The sequence below is a fragment of the Zasmidium cellare genome (genome assembly GCF_010093935.1).
Source record: "Zasmidium cellare ATCC 36951 unplaced genomic scaffold M409scaffold_20, whole genome shotgun sequence".
NCBI classification, from domain to species: domain Eukaryota; kingdom Fungi; phylum Ascomycota; class Dothideomycetes; order Mycosphaerellales; family Mycosphaerellaceae; genus Zasmidium; species Zasmidium cellare.
The window spans coordinates 335,316-348,992 of record NW_022986964.1 but is presented as its reverse complement, the minus strand read 5'-3'; the positions used below and the strand labels follow the sequence as shown (position 1 = coordinate 348,992).

Below are 13,677 nucleotides of genomic sequence, written 5' to 3'. Positions count from 1 at the left end.
CCACAGTATTTGATGTAGATGCCCGCAGGGGCAAAAGATACCTGCGTGAGGGGATTTCTTGATCATGAAACCCCATAGATAGACAATTGAAGATTAGAGAGGTTTCCCATTCGCAAGCAGTCATACGACCACCTCCTGGTCGAATTTCTGCAACATGCTTTCTACATCATCCTCACCCTCCTCCACAATGCGAGGCAGCACAGCTTTCACTCCCTGTGAAGCTCCAACAACCATTTTCGCCTTTACAGCCTTGTCCTCCTTGGTAAGTACCTTCGCAGGCAGCTGATATCTCGTCGGAATGCGGACCAGCTCCAGAATCTCGTCCTCTCCCTCGCTGTCACTAGAAGTCCGCTCCTCATCACTAACATCTTCCCAGACAATACTACCCTTCTTCGGCGAGACAGAGCTCTGAACAAGACGAGCCTGATGTCGAGTTTCATGCAACCGCTCTGCACTGTCTATCTCATCCTGTAGACGGTCGAGAAAGTTTGCATGGGCCACAAGACGGAGGAGGTTGCGATCGACTTCTTCTACCTCGTAGGCCAGCTTCGACCGAGCGGTGCCAGCAAGATAGTACTTGTTCGTGAGGTTGGTTTGTTGGAAAAGCTGCCTGAACTGGTGCACTGAATATCGCTCTGAGGATTTCACGGTGCAGATCTGAATGGGTGTCTTTGAATCCGCTGAAGATTGATGGCGTAGTGATGATTGCTTCACGATAACTGCCGTGGCTGTTTTCGACGACTGCATTGCTTCGGATTGGTCTTTCATGCCGGTTCCTCCAGTACTGTCTTGCTGTTATGTAGTCATTTCCAAGACCTCTTAACCTGTGATGACGGCTGTTATATCACAAATCTCTGCATCAGCATCGAGAATGTAATGAAGTCTTGAAGACGTGTGATGGCCGTCGGCGCGAACTTAAGACTCTTGGAATGCTGGACTCATGTGATTATGTTATAACCATCAATGCATGAAATGACAGTCCCACTGCATGAGTAGCTGTGCTGAGCGTGCCGTGAACCGACGAAGGCGGGATGACATTCGAGGAGCTCAACGCCAATACTGCAGCACGTGCAGCTAGCTTTGGTTGTATCCCTGCGCGCAGAGCCATCTTGTTCCGAAGCAGCCGTAAGCTCGTCTCCTGCTCCAGCCTTACCCGGTACACGTCTGACTATGACATCAAGGCGGCCAGTACGAAGATGATGCCGAAGTCCTAACAGGAAACGTCACCATCAGATGCATGTGTGAATGGCTCTGCCATCCCGGTGTGAGGCTAACTTCGGTGCATGAATGTTTTAGAGTTTGGTTTGTCAAGCTCTCATAAGCCGCTTAAAACATGGAGCTCCTCGAGTAAGACATGTCCATTGGAGGGCTCCAGGGCTCCAGATATGAATTCGTCGGGTACTTGAACTGCGAATGGTTGCCCTCTCTGTCCTCGTCAGGGTCGCCGCTTGTATCCATTGAGAATAAGTGGGTTCCTGACACGTCCTTCTATATGGAGATCCGGGGCCGAATCAAGACATTGAGAGGAATCTTCCAATGGGCAAATGAAGGAAGGAATGTAGCAGGCTTGAGAAGGAGCTTCAAGATCCCGAATATTCGTTGTGAAGACATGAAGACCTAAGATCCACATCCACACTATTACCACACGTATCTGCACATACATTAGTCAAACACAACCAAGCCTATTCATGGCAAAAGCTCACCTAAAATGAATATTTTCCTTATCTGTAAGATCTTTGAAATCAGTGTCCACATGTACCCGCTCGCCTCTCGTGCTGTCGATTCTGTCTCGCCTTTGATTCTCGTAGAAGCAGTAGATTGCATAGAGGATGATCGTGATGATGGCCAGGACATATGCCCCCAAGATAGCACCCATGCCGAGTGGGTACAGCGGAGCCCGCGAGTCGATGAAGAACTGCGGAGCGATGATGTTGGATGCTGTTGTAATTTAGCATAACATTTCAATGGGAGAGGATGTACTAACCGCAGTAAGCGATGAAGATCAGAGCTTGCACCGTAATTTTCTTCGTATGCCCGGAGATGTTGGCGACGTTGAGCGACAAGCTGATGATGTACGGTCCTAGGAAGAACTTCGCAAGCCACAGGCATGCCAAGCGGCCACCAACCTCAGTAAGTGGGAGCGTGTACAGGAAGATGGACGCTATCATGCCAATGAGCTCGCCGATGACGATTACGGCGACTCGGGACTGCTTGTTAGGCCAGCGTTTGGTGAGATAGCACACTGCGAGACTGCAGCTGTATGTCGATATGGTGCCGACTACGCCCTCTGGCATGCCCAATAAGACCGCCTTGCGAGAGCTAAATCCAAGACCTTTGATGATGAGAGACTGGAAGTCTGCCTTTTCGTTAGCAATGTCAAGCGAAGACGGAGAGTACTTACTCGTCAATCCCCCATTCGGTATGCTCACGAAAATGTTGAAGAAGAACATGAGCCAAGTCTTTGGGTCAAGTAGCGCCTCCACCACTTGCTCCCTTTTGAACGTCTTGTTCTCCATACCAAGCTGATCCCCTCGAACTCGTTCGACAGCAATCGCTTTTTCTCTCTCGCCAATGAACTTGGCACGTACAACGTTATCGGGAAGGAAGAGTCCGATGACACAGGACCAAACGATTGAGATAGACCCGAGAATGATGAACCACCAACGCCATTGGTGACCACCAGCAATGCTGCCGACAGCATATCCAATCGGACCAATGAGGATGATTGTCGACCAATTCGTGTACATGAAGCCCGTTCTCAACGACTGCTCATGCCGCGTATACCACATGCTCAGAATGAGGTAGCCGCCAGGGATGATAGGGGCCTCCATTGCACCAAGCAGGACACGCAAGAAGATGAACACCGGAAAGCTGCGCACCCAGGCAGTGGCGATAAGAACGACCCCAAAGCCAAAGAACATAACGGAAATGAACTTGGCAATTGGCAGTTTCTGAAGAAGACTTCCGGCTGGAAGAGACCAGAGAAGGTAGCCAAAGTAGAAGGCACTGCCGACCCAGGAGTATCTGTTGCCCGTCGAATGTGTGTCTTCTCTCATGCCATACAGTGCACCAGTGGATGTACAGGCTTTGTCAGTCGCAGCGAGGATGATGTTGAATCCCAGAATGGGGATCAGGCGTAGATCGAGTTTCCATCTGAGTCGTTTGGCTTCTTCTGGGCTGTACGTCTCATTCTTGTCGAAGTATCCGCTGTAAGCAGCGCCAACGTCGTACGCTTTGCTGGAGATGTCTGCGGTTTTGTTATTCTCGACATCAATGTTGATGGAGGGCTCTTTCCTGTCTGCGGTCTGCACTCTATCAGAAGTGTCCATGTCAGCTACAATGAGGGAGGAGCAGTAGATGTTGGGAGTGGATGATTGTAGGAGAACATCAATGGCAGCCTGCCTTTATCGGCTGACCGCAGTTGTCGATAATTTGGACAGAGTCTGGGAGCTATCAGCAAAGTGAAGATAGTCTTCGTATCTCTTGATACGAAGAAATGAATTGAAGCCTCGCCTATATTCGAATGCCTGCGATGTGGAGACCGTCGCTGATCTCGATGGTTGGCCCACGGGCAACATATCTGCAATGCTCCTCTTCTGTAGCTGATTATCGGTGGCCAGTTCAAACAATGTTTATCGGATGCCTATCTCGACTCCCTTGGCCACGTCCTCGCCTTGCTGAATCCTGCGTTGTGTATGTACTGTGCATTCGGCGAGACGTGTGATGGCTTCTTCTATCTGCTCAGCCTCCAACCAGGCCCAGCTCAGTCTCAGGCAGTATGCAAATCCATCAACAGTCTCTGCACGTTCCAAGCTGCCTTCATCGCCGGCTACCACGAACATGTGGCCGAAAGCTATTCGGAGAGAGTAATCCCTCAGCGCAATGCCCGCCAGTGTTTTGGCAAATACACCGTGCTCAGCAAAGAAGGCAGGGATCCTCATATAAGTGAAGTAACCACCCACAGTGCCCGGTCTAGGGCCTGTCGCTTCGACAGTATATCCCATTGGCAGCAGCTTCTGCTCAATCGCCAGCATGAGCACCGACGACCTTCTCCGGTACTCAGGTATTAACACTGTCGAGATGAGCTGCTGGAGGTCATTGCTTCGTAGCATGCGATCTACGAGCGTCGAAGCGAAATGGCTGGGGGCTCCTCCGGATGACGATGATCCAACGAGGCCAAGGTCTGAGCAGAATGCAGGAGTTGCTTCAACCCAGCCAACCCTGATACCAGGACCTATGACTTTCGCGAATGAGCCGTTGCTGATGGCATTTCCAAAGGCCGTCGATCCTGGAAGCGCACGATCAATGTCGACGAGGCGTGGGGGTGGATCTACAGACTCGTTGTTGTCCGTCTCTGTTGACCAGCCGAGAAAATCGTATACGTCGTCTGATATCAATAGAATGTCGAATTCCCGCGCGAGTGCCACCAAGCTCTCCCTGATGTGCACAGGCATGGTCTTCGCACTGGGATTCGAGTACGTGGTAGTGCAGTACAGGACATATCTGTAGATGTGGTGGTAGCTGGTCCCAGTCTTCTGAAGAGGCACATCTGGCCATTCCTCAGCTTCAGCCTTTTTCAACTGCTCGCGGAGGAACTCGATGTCGACACAGTCAGGACCGTTCTCGGGAATTCCTTGCAGCTTGCCCTGGAAACCAGTGTCTTCGAAAATCGGACACGCAAGGAAGTAGGTCGGCTCTACCATAAAGATCCTTCTGATATAAGTTGGGTCCGAGAACTTCAGCATCATGCTTGCGAGGCTTCCCGATGCCCCATTGGTGATGCATATCCGCGATGCATCGAGGGGTCCAGCTGAGGGCTTGTAGACATTGGTCAACCAATCCGCAACGCTTTGACATAGCGGTGGGAATCCCTTATTTGGACCATATAGTAGGATTGGTGCCATGTTGGCGTTGTCATCGAGGACTGAGATAGCGCCAATGAGCAGACCTTGCCGTCCACAAAGTCTTGGGGAAGGCCATCCAAGCTGGAGGTTCAAGAGCGGCTTGTCCCCGTTGCGGGTCGAGGCCAAGGCTGAGCTGAGAGAGGACATATTGATAGTCAGTAGAGGGGAGGAGAGCACTCACAGTGACAGACGACATGTGTGAGATGTTTCTACACCTGAAAGACTCTTCAGCGGCGTTCGGCTACATTGGCCGCGACCGTCAACTTCGGCGGCTCACTTACGGCCTGCATTCCAGGACGTGTCGGCTCCCAGAGTCCTGCTATCCATGTCCGGCGATGGAAATGGCAGTGGTTGATGATAGGGCGAGGTTGAGGTGGACCTTCTGAACGCGTTTGTTTTGACTTGCGCCGCGGCCAACTCTCTTGGCGCGTCAACTCCCTGCCATCTTTCTCCACCTCACCTGTTCACCAACTTCTACACCACACCAGATAATGATTTCTGGCGGCACAGCTTGAGCTTTCCAAGCTCGAGTGGAGATGTTTCAATGATCTGAACAGGCGACCTTCGCCGACGGCGAGACACAGGTAGGCCGTGATGAGAAGAGGCGAGAGATGCCGCGCCTTGGTCTCGCGCTTTTTCAATGCTTCGATCTCGCCTTTGGAAAGCTTTTTCATAGTCGATCGCCTTGATACTTACTTCCAAGATGCAGAAATGGGCAAGCACCAACGAAGAGTCTGCCGCCGTCGAAGCCGAGATCAAAGCCATTGAAGATTGGTGGCATTCCGATCGTCAGAAGCATATCAAACGGTAAAGAAGAGAACACCGGTCTTACAGAAGATTTGGCACTGACTTCTTCAGACCGTATTCTGCCAAATCGATCGCCACTCTACGCAATGTTGGTATCAAAGTCGAGTATCCATCAAGCGCGCAGGGCCGCAAGCTCTGGAAGTTGTTGAACGAACACAGCAAGAATGGATCTTATGAGATCACTTTTGGGACCACTGAGCCTCTAATTGTCAAGGAAATGGCAAAGCACAGTAGGCTGGAGTGTGGCGAGTCATCATAGACGCTTGCTGATGCTACAACGTACAGTGCAGACGGTATATGTGTCCGGTGCCTTGTGCGGTCTTTCGCAGGCAGCTTGGCCAGGTGCTGACCATGCCGACTACCCAAGTGACCTTGTGCCATCTGTCGTCAAGCGAATCTTCAATACCCAACTCTGGCACGACCAGAGACAGACTCACATGCGCCTTCGCTATTCCGAGGCCGATCGAGCCGATCTAGAATGTATCGACTACATGACTCCAATCATTGCCGATGCAGACATGGGATTCGGTACATTGACTGGCTGCATGAAAATGGTGCGCTCTTTCGTCGAAGCCGGAGTCGCAATGATACACATCGATGATCTGGCCCTGGGATTGAAGAAGTTCACGAACGGGGAAGGCCGCACGATCGTTCCAACTTCTGAATATCTCAATCGCCTCACAACCGCTCGTATGACGTTCGACATTATGGGTGCCGACACCATGCTACTTTGTCGCTGCGACAGTGACCATGCGGAATTCATTACGAGTGTCCTTGATCCAAGAGACCACCCATATGTACTCGGCGCTACAAATCCGGAGGTGGAGACTTTTGTGGAAGCTTTGGAAGCGGGTAAGGCTACGGGCAAGGACTATCTCACAGTCAAGGCCGAATGGAAGAACAAGGCAGCTTTGATGACGTTCGACGATGCAGTCAACGCTGCTTCCACCAAAGAACAATATGAAGCTTATTCGAAGGAAGTTTCAGGAAAGATTGTAAGCTTGAAGGAGCGGAGATCGATCGCAAAGAAGTGCTTAGACGGCAAAGATGTGTACTTCGACTGGGAGGTCCCAAGACTGCCATTGGGTCAATACATGTGGCAGTGGTCTACAAAGCAAGTCATAGATCGTGCTATCCTTGCAGCTCCACTTGGCGATGTGACATGGAGTCGACAAGGTACATAACGTCTACTTAAGTTGATTGACGTTGCTAACGCCCTCGCAGACAAACCCAGTATGTTGTTGCTAACTCCCGTCCTTCTATCGCTAACTGACCTCCTCCTCAGATAAGAAAGACTTGCACGACTTCCACTCCGAAGTTCGCAAAGTCTTTCCCGACAGGCTATTTGCCTTTGGTTACGTTGGAGCCTACGACTTCATCAAGGCGGGTTACACTCAAGAGGAATTTGAAAACTTCCCGCAGGATATCGCAAATATGGGTTGTGTCTGGCAGGCGCGTTGCTCCGCTGGCCTTGATCCCATGACCACTGGCTCACACCATTCTAGGTGCAACCGATCTGGGCCACGCAAGGCCTCAGTCTGCATGCGAAGCAGTTTGCCGAGAACTTCAAGAAGGATGGCATTGCTGGATATATGCGTGATGTTGCGCAGCCGTCTATCGCACAGATGGCTACGGATAAGTTTGGAAAGCCAACAGCAAGGGGAGACTATCTTGCGGATGCCTTCTTTGACGTTGTGGCTGGGCTTGAGATTACTGACGCTGTGAAAATAGATTCAGAAGACAGAGATGGCTTCTTGTTATCGTTGCAGTAACAAATAAACATGCTCAAAGTTTCAACGACGAACTAACGATCATTTCCATCATCACTGCTTGGCCTGATTCACAAGTGCACGGCAACGTCGCCATCCATGTACTTGTCAATTCCCCAGAGCGCCAAACAGGAGAGACAAGCCAACACGCCAAACGGGATGGACACAAGGTACAGCAACGGGAAGACCTTGGCGTATAGCTGCTGCCCAGCTTCCACGATAACAGCCAGATCTTGCGGCGAGTCGATCTCGGGAAATAGAGCGAGGTAGTGGGACAGCGGTCCGGCTGTCATGGTCGTTACCAGCTTCGTGATCCGAGGAATATCTGAGAAACCAGCCGATACAGCTGGCAGGCCGATAATTGCCGGGGCCTCTTTGGTAAGTTGCTGTTTGAAGATGTTGTAAAACATGCTTTTACCGATCACTTGACCGATCATCCTGATGACCACGGACAACGAAACGCTGGTACCGATGAGATCAGTTGGAGAGATGACCGAGAAGACGACTTGGGACGGGAGCAGGACAGCACCGACGCCGATGAGGCCGAAGATCATGGGGGCCCAGACAGTAGATATGTCGTTTCGATCGAAGAGTGACATGCAGGCGATACCTGAAGCTGTAAGTATGTTTGCGACGTTGGGTCTCCTTAGACAATGACTTACCGACTGTCTGGATGATGCAGAAGATCAGCAAGACCCATTGGATGTGCCTCTTGAAGACCGTGATCAAGATGGCGCTGATAATAGCACCACCGGCAATGCAGAAGCCCAAAGGCAGAAGCCAGACACCCGCCTGAGCAAAGCTGGCTCCATAGACGCTGTAAGTCTGAATCGTCCAAAAGACCGTCAACGGAACGTAGTTGACACCAGAGGTCAAACACAGTACTGAGACTGCGATGAAGTGTCTCCTATTCTGCACCAATCTTCCAGGGAACATTGGGTACTTGCAGAAGAAGCGCTCGTATACGCCGAAGATGATCAAGGTGACGATTCCAAACACCAGCATGCAGACGACCTGTACTGACTTCCACGGATACGTCTGTCCGCCCCAGTTGATTCCGACAAGGAAGAGGACCACTCCAAGGATGGAAAGCGCACAGCCGATGTAGTCGATGCGCTTGAGGAGTTCCCTCTTTGATAGCCCAACAGATGCTGGCTGAGGTGGTGGGTTGTAGAAGATAGCCAGAACAACAAAAGACATCGCGGACCAGATACCAATGAGGAGGAAGATCCAACGCCAGTTGACCGAGGCGATCAATTGTCCATAGAGCGACGCCGCGGCGAATGGGAAGAAACCAATGACGATGTAACCAATCGTCGCGCCTCTCTTAGCAACCGGCACCAATTCAGAAGCTGCGGCGATGATAGTCAAAAGCTGAATGCCAATCGCCATTCCAGAGATGACCTGGCCGACGAGAAAGACGGCAAAGTTGGGTGCTGCACCGAGCATGATGAAGGAAACGATTCCCATGGCCAAGCTGGTCAAAATGATACCCTTGCGGCCAAGCAAGTCCGACAAACTTCCAACAAAGGGCGCAATAGCGCCGGTAGCGATGTACGGTGCCACAATGACCCAGATGACTTGGTCGATGGCGTCGAGATCGTATGCGATGACCGTGAAGCAGGTGACGAGGAATAAGGGAGTCACTTCGGCGACGATGAAGGCCATCGATAACCCCAACATCGTCATGAAGAAGCTGAACGTCAACTGTTTATCGATCAGCGTGGTCACAATTCTAATCTGGAAGGGATGGCATACTTTGTTCTTCGCCTGTGGCTCCTGGCCAGAACCACTGCTCGAGACCTCATTCGTCTCGACCTTCTCCAGAGTGGAAACATCGTGCTGCTTCTCTTCGAGCGACATGGTTACACAGGATCAAATTCCACGAAAGTCAGAAACAAACCGTCGTCGAATTCAACGACTCGCCGGCTCCCTTTCATACCAACAGGCCCAAGCATCATGTGGTGTGGCCAGAGTCGTCCGAATCGCCAAGCACCTCGGTCAGTGCATTCGCCATGAAGTTCCATTGGCGTGCTATCCACCAATTGGTACAGCCAAGAAAATCCAATCTATCTCACCAACCATAAAAAGCACTCGCTTCCCCAGACTCTCCAGAAACAATCCTTGGAAGTCGCGTCTTGGGGCGTCTTGGGTGCTGTGAGGGGTATGCCAGGCTAGGCGCATCTGTCACAAGCGGGTATGCGACCGAGCTGATGGTGTCTTTGTTTGTGGCGAAAGCCATACTTGAGCGGCAAGGTCTGTGATTTTGTGCGAGTCTTGTCGGAGTTGCTGAGATGAAGAAACACCATGCTGACATCGCGAAACAGATGCTGGAGCATATCAGAAGACGCAACTCCATAAGACATTCCTCTCACGCCCCCTTCCACGTGGCAAGCAACCCTGACAAACGCCAAACACATGTATCGTCCGAAGGTATTCCTCAAACAGGAAGCTCGCCTAGCCACCACTACTCCGCGGGTCTTGTGCAAGTCGTAAAGTGACTTTGAGACGTCGTTGCCACCGATTTGGCAACACCAGTCTGCTGAGATGCTTCTTGTCACCGAGGCATCTCGACTTCACGAACTTGGCAGAGGACGTACCAAGTTTTTCGGCGCTGTAGTGCCATATTCCAAGTCTTTCTACTACTGTACTGGTCCGCGGTCCCAGGAAGAAAGAGCTGAGGAAGACAAAGTTTCTTCAAAACCAGAAAAGAAGGCAAGAATCATTTGTCTACAAACACATCTCATCAACCGGTAAGTTGCCCAACTCTCCTACCATCACTCAACATCATCCTCATGGAAAACCAAACACCTCACCTCAATGCTCTCCCTCGCCTCCTCATTCTCAGTCCCAGGAACCTCAAAAGCCGAATGCGGCACCCTCTTCGCCCTCTCCTTGTACTTCGGATCACTCTCCACGCCCGCGCGGTTATCAAAGCACTTGATCAATAGGACCTCCTCGGGGGTCTGGTGGTGCTTATAGTAAAACTGATGCTTATCATTGTGCTTCACAGACAACGTCTCGCCATTCCGCTTCTCGTAGATCAGACCCACTGGGACGAGGTCTTCTTCACCGACCGTCTGGGCTTGGGCGACGGTGAGGGGGTCACGGAGGACTTTCTTGATGGGTCGCCAGACGTTGATGATTTGCACGCGGCCTTTGACGAGCTTGTCGGATTCTTCGGGGAGGTGGTAGGGGACGCGGGAGAGGGAGGCTTGGTAGGATTGATCGATGTGGACTCGTTGGACGGGGCCGCGGAGGGCTGGGGTGTTGCCTTCCTTGGCGGGGCGGCGGATGGTGTGGTCGAAGATGAAGGTACGGGAGGCGCCAGTTCTGTTGGGGACAAGGTCAGTATTCTGGATCAAAAGATATATGATTAAGCGGCAATACTCACACATCCTTCAAAAGCTGATCCACCTCCTTGTAGTACCCAGCCTTGATCTGCTCATCATCCAAGAAATCCTTCTCCTTGCTGACATGAGACACAAATTGGAACCCATGGCCATCAAGCGTGTACTTGTCCTCATCGCCGGAGACATCCAGAATCCTCGCCTTGTGGGTATCAAGCGGTCTCTCATAGGTCTCCGGGCGGCCCACGTATGCAGGCTTGGGTGGCGAACCATCCTCACTGGGCTTGAAGAAGTTCAACACGGTATCGACATGGTGTTTCTCAAGCTTGGATTCCTTGGCGGTGACGAGAGGGGCGGAGTCGTTGTAGTTGGAGCTGAAGCCTTGCGGCTGGGTAGGGAGCTGTACCGCTGCTGTGGCCATGATGTCGAATGGAATGAATACACAAAAATAAAAATCGAATTGGAAGTGGCAGATCAACAACAATCAAACCTCCAGAGAGCTTCCGAGCCTGGTTTTATCTACCGTTCAAGACGAAGCTTACATGTACCGACGTACCGCGAGCTGTATATGTCAGCCAACAATGAAACCCCAGAGCACGCAATTGCTTCTAGCTATGTCCCCATGCGTTCCTCCTCGTTCGATCCAATGAGGGCTGACAGGGACGGTCATTCGGAGGCTGTCCGCGGTCGTGTCAGGGCCGTGAAGCGAGGATGTCTTGCGTGGTTGTGTAAGGAGATCATTCATCAGAAATGAGCTCTGCTTGCTATATTGCAGGAGCCTTGCAGGAGGTACCCGAGGGATTAGAAATGTGATAATCGTCGGGTCCGCATTCGCGGAGTTGGACATTGTGAGTTACCTACCTCTTGCAGAATCAGGTTGAAGGTATGGTGCTCGTGTAAGCTGTGTAGGACAACAAGATGCATAAACGCTTTATGTCGAATATGAATCGACCCTCACAACTACCCAGCAGCTATCGGTACATGTGCGACTCTTGTAACGGTAGTTCCATCGTCCAAGATCTCAGTCTGATCTTCAAGTCTATAGCCTCGCCATCGTGGCAAAAGTCTAGCAAACAGATACCAGTACACCACACCCAGTCCATACCTGCGAAGTCGTTAGCGTCGGATGCACCCAAACTTTGATGAGAAAGACTTACACTGTGATACCCACAATAGCATAAGCCACTCCACCAAACCAACCCTTTTCCTTCTGCTTCTCACTCGGAAAAAAAGGCGCCAGGAGGAGGGCCAATGCAACAGCCAGCTGGATTCCAACTCCTGGCAGAAACGCCTTGTACGGACGGTGCAAGTCCTTCCTCTTGAACCTCAACCAAATCAAACCAAATGCCAGTGCAACGGTGATCACTTGCCCAGCATATCCTTCTACTTCCAGGATGAAGGAATATACATCGCCGCTGGGGATTGTGAGAACCAGCACCGAGGGGATGTAATGCACGATGAGTCCTCCCATGGGCGACCCAAAAGGCTTCGTGGATGATAGTAGTTTTGACAATGGGATCAGACCAGTTCGTGCAATTTCTTGGTTCAAGCGTGCCAGGGCGAAGGTCACCACCATGACGTTACCAGCTGCGCTGAGGGCGACCATGACGGGAAGAATTCTCCTCCCCACCGTCTCTCCAAAGACTCGCTGGAAGAACAAAGCTGCAATGAGTTCACCACTCGTCTTGACTTCGTCCAGAGGTACGACGAGTAAGTAAGCCATGTTGGCAAGAGCGTACATTGCCGACGCCGTAGCCAAAGAGGCCAGGGTGACAGATTTGAGCGTTCGTACCGGATCCTTGACCTCATTCAAGACATTGTTGATGTTGCTGAGCCCAGCGAAGGAGTAGAACACTTTGAGGATGGAAGTCGCAATAGCGCCAAAAGACCAGATACTGCCCGCCCAGAAACCAGCCCAAGTCCAATTCAGTTCATCTGCCGGCGGCATCAAGTCCGCTGCTGCATGCCTCACATCTCGTTGATCCGGCCTGAAGAGCACAACGAAGATGCCACTGCAGCTCATGAAAACAATCATCGCAATCTTGATCCAACCAAGGAAATCCTGTATCCGGATGCCGGCTTGTCGAAAGCAGGCGTGCATCAATGTGATTAATGTCAAAAGTCCCACCGCGATGGCCTTGCGGCCGGTTTCTGTTCCATCCACGCGGAATGCAAAGTACATGTACTGCGCGAAAACGATGCAATTGCTCGCTGTGAAGCCCAGAAGTATGGCGTGCGTCGCAACCAGGATGCTGGCCAGGTACTTTGGTTTCCTGTACGTGAACTCCAGATACGTCTTTGAGCCTCCGCTCCGTGGCAACATGCATCCGTATTCCAGCGAAAGGGCAAGACCAAAGTATGCGAGAATGGCGCCTACGACCCAGAGCGTAAGTGCGAGGCCTGGAGAGCCGACAGAAGCCAAGATGACGCCGGGGGTGGCGAAAATGCCTGAGCCCAATACTCTCGAGATGGTGATGATATAGGCACTTCTCCATGTCAGAGTCCTTCCCAGAGTACTTGCTTCCGGGAGAACGTCTGCCTCAATTTCTGAGGGTGAAGGCTTGCTTTCGCGTGCTCGAGCAGTGTTGCTCTCGATGCTTGAGATGGACTCATAGTCTGCGGCGGACGTCGTCGAGAGTAGTGGCGAAGTGTCGGTGTTCGACGCCATGTTGTCGTTTGTGTGCGATCAAGGTCGATGATGAGGATAAATTCAGCAATCAAGCCAGTTCCATGCTGATAGCAGGCTGTGTCGCGTGATGAGGTGGTGTGGTCACCTGGAGCGCACGGCAAGGCGTAGTAACATGGTGGTAGCTCTACTCCAGCGCAGTGTGCAACGAATTGCTCAAG

General features: G+C 51.6%; 6 protein-coding genes across 6 annotated transcripts; 1 reads left to right on the top strand and 5 right to left on the bottom strand.

Annotated features, from left to right (window-relative positions):
- Positions 1–120: 120 nt before the first annotated feature.
- On the bottom strand, positions 121–768 carry M409DRAFT_23734 (uncharacterized protein; the record flags this gene model as incomplete). The annotated part of the gene is made up of 1 exon (XM_033806925.1): positions 121–768. The coding sequence occupies one exon, from the start codon at positions 766–768 to the stop codon at positions 121–123; it is 648 nt and encodes a 215-aa protein (XP_033666895.1).
- Positions 769–1,638: 870 nt separating this feature from the next.
- Positions 1,639–3,329, bottom strand: M409DRAFT_66912 (uncharacterized protein; the record flags this gene model as incomplete). The annotated part of the gene is made up of 5 exons (XM_033817163.1): positions 1,639–1,651; positions 1,704–1,938; positions 1,985–2,356; positions 2,402–3,191; positions 3,225–3,329. The coding sequence occupies 5 exons, from the start codon at positions 3,327–3,329 to the stop codon at positions 1,639–1,641; spliced, it is 1,515 nt and encodes a 504-aa protein (XP_033666894.1).
- Positions 3,330–3,632: 303 nt separating this feature from the next.
- M409DRAFT_23732 (uncharacterized protein) lies at positions 3,633–5,051 on the bottom strand (the record flags this gene model as incomplete). The annotated part of the gene is made up of 1 exon (XM_033806924.1): positions 3,633–5,051. The coding sequence occupies one exon, from the start codon at positions 5,049–5,051 to the stop codon at positions 3,633–3,635; it is 1,419 nt and encodes a 472-aa protein (XP_033666893.1).
- A 556-nt stretch (positions 5,052–5,607) lies between these two features.
- M409DRAFT_23731 (uncharacterized protein) lies at positions 5,608–7,483 on the top strand (the record flags this gene model as incomplete). The annotated part of the gene is made up of 6 exons (XM_033806923.1): positions 5,608–5,711; positions 5,763–5,941; positions 5,997–6,887; positions 6,936–6,944; positions 6,997–7,154; positions 7,217–7,483. 6 exons carry the CDS (start codon positions 5,608–5,610, stop codon positions 7,481–7,483), a joined length of 1,608 nt encoding a protein of 535 aa, XP_033666892.1.
- Positions 7,484–7,551: 68 nt separating this feature from the next.
- M409DRAFT_66911 (uncharacterized protein) lies at positions 7,552–9,343 on the bottom strand (the record flags this gene model as incomplete). The annotated part of the gene is made up of 3 exons (XM_033817162.1): positions 7,552–8,090; positions 8,143–9,187; positions 9,239–9,343. The coding sequence occupies 3 exons, from the start codon at positions 9,341–9,343 to the stop codon at positions 7,552–7,554; spliced, it is 1,689 nt and encodes a 562-aa protein (XP_033666891.1).
- Positions 9,344–10,257: 914 nt separating this feature from the next.
- On the bottom strand, positions 10,258–13,633 carry M409DRAFT_66910 (uncharacterized protein; the record flags this gene model as incomplete). Its single annotated transcript, XM_033817161.1, has 5 exons — positions 10,258–10,813; positions 10,875–11,113; positions 11,812–11,935; positions 11,988–13,394; positions 13,605–13,633. The coding sequence occupies 5 exons, from the start codon at positions 13,631–13,633 to the stop codon at positions 10,258–10,260; spliced, it is 2,355 nt and encodes a 784-aa protein (XP_033666890.1).
- Between the last annotated feature and the right edge of the window lie 44 nt (positions 13,634–13,677).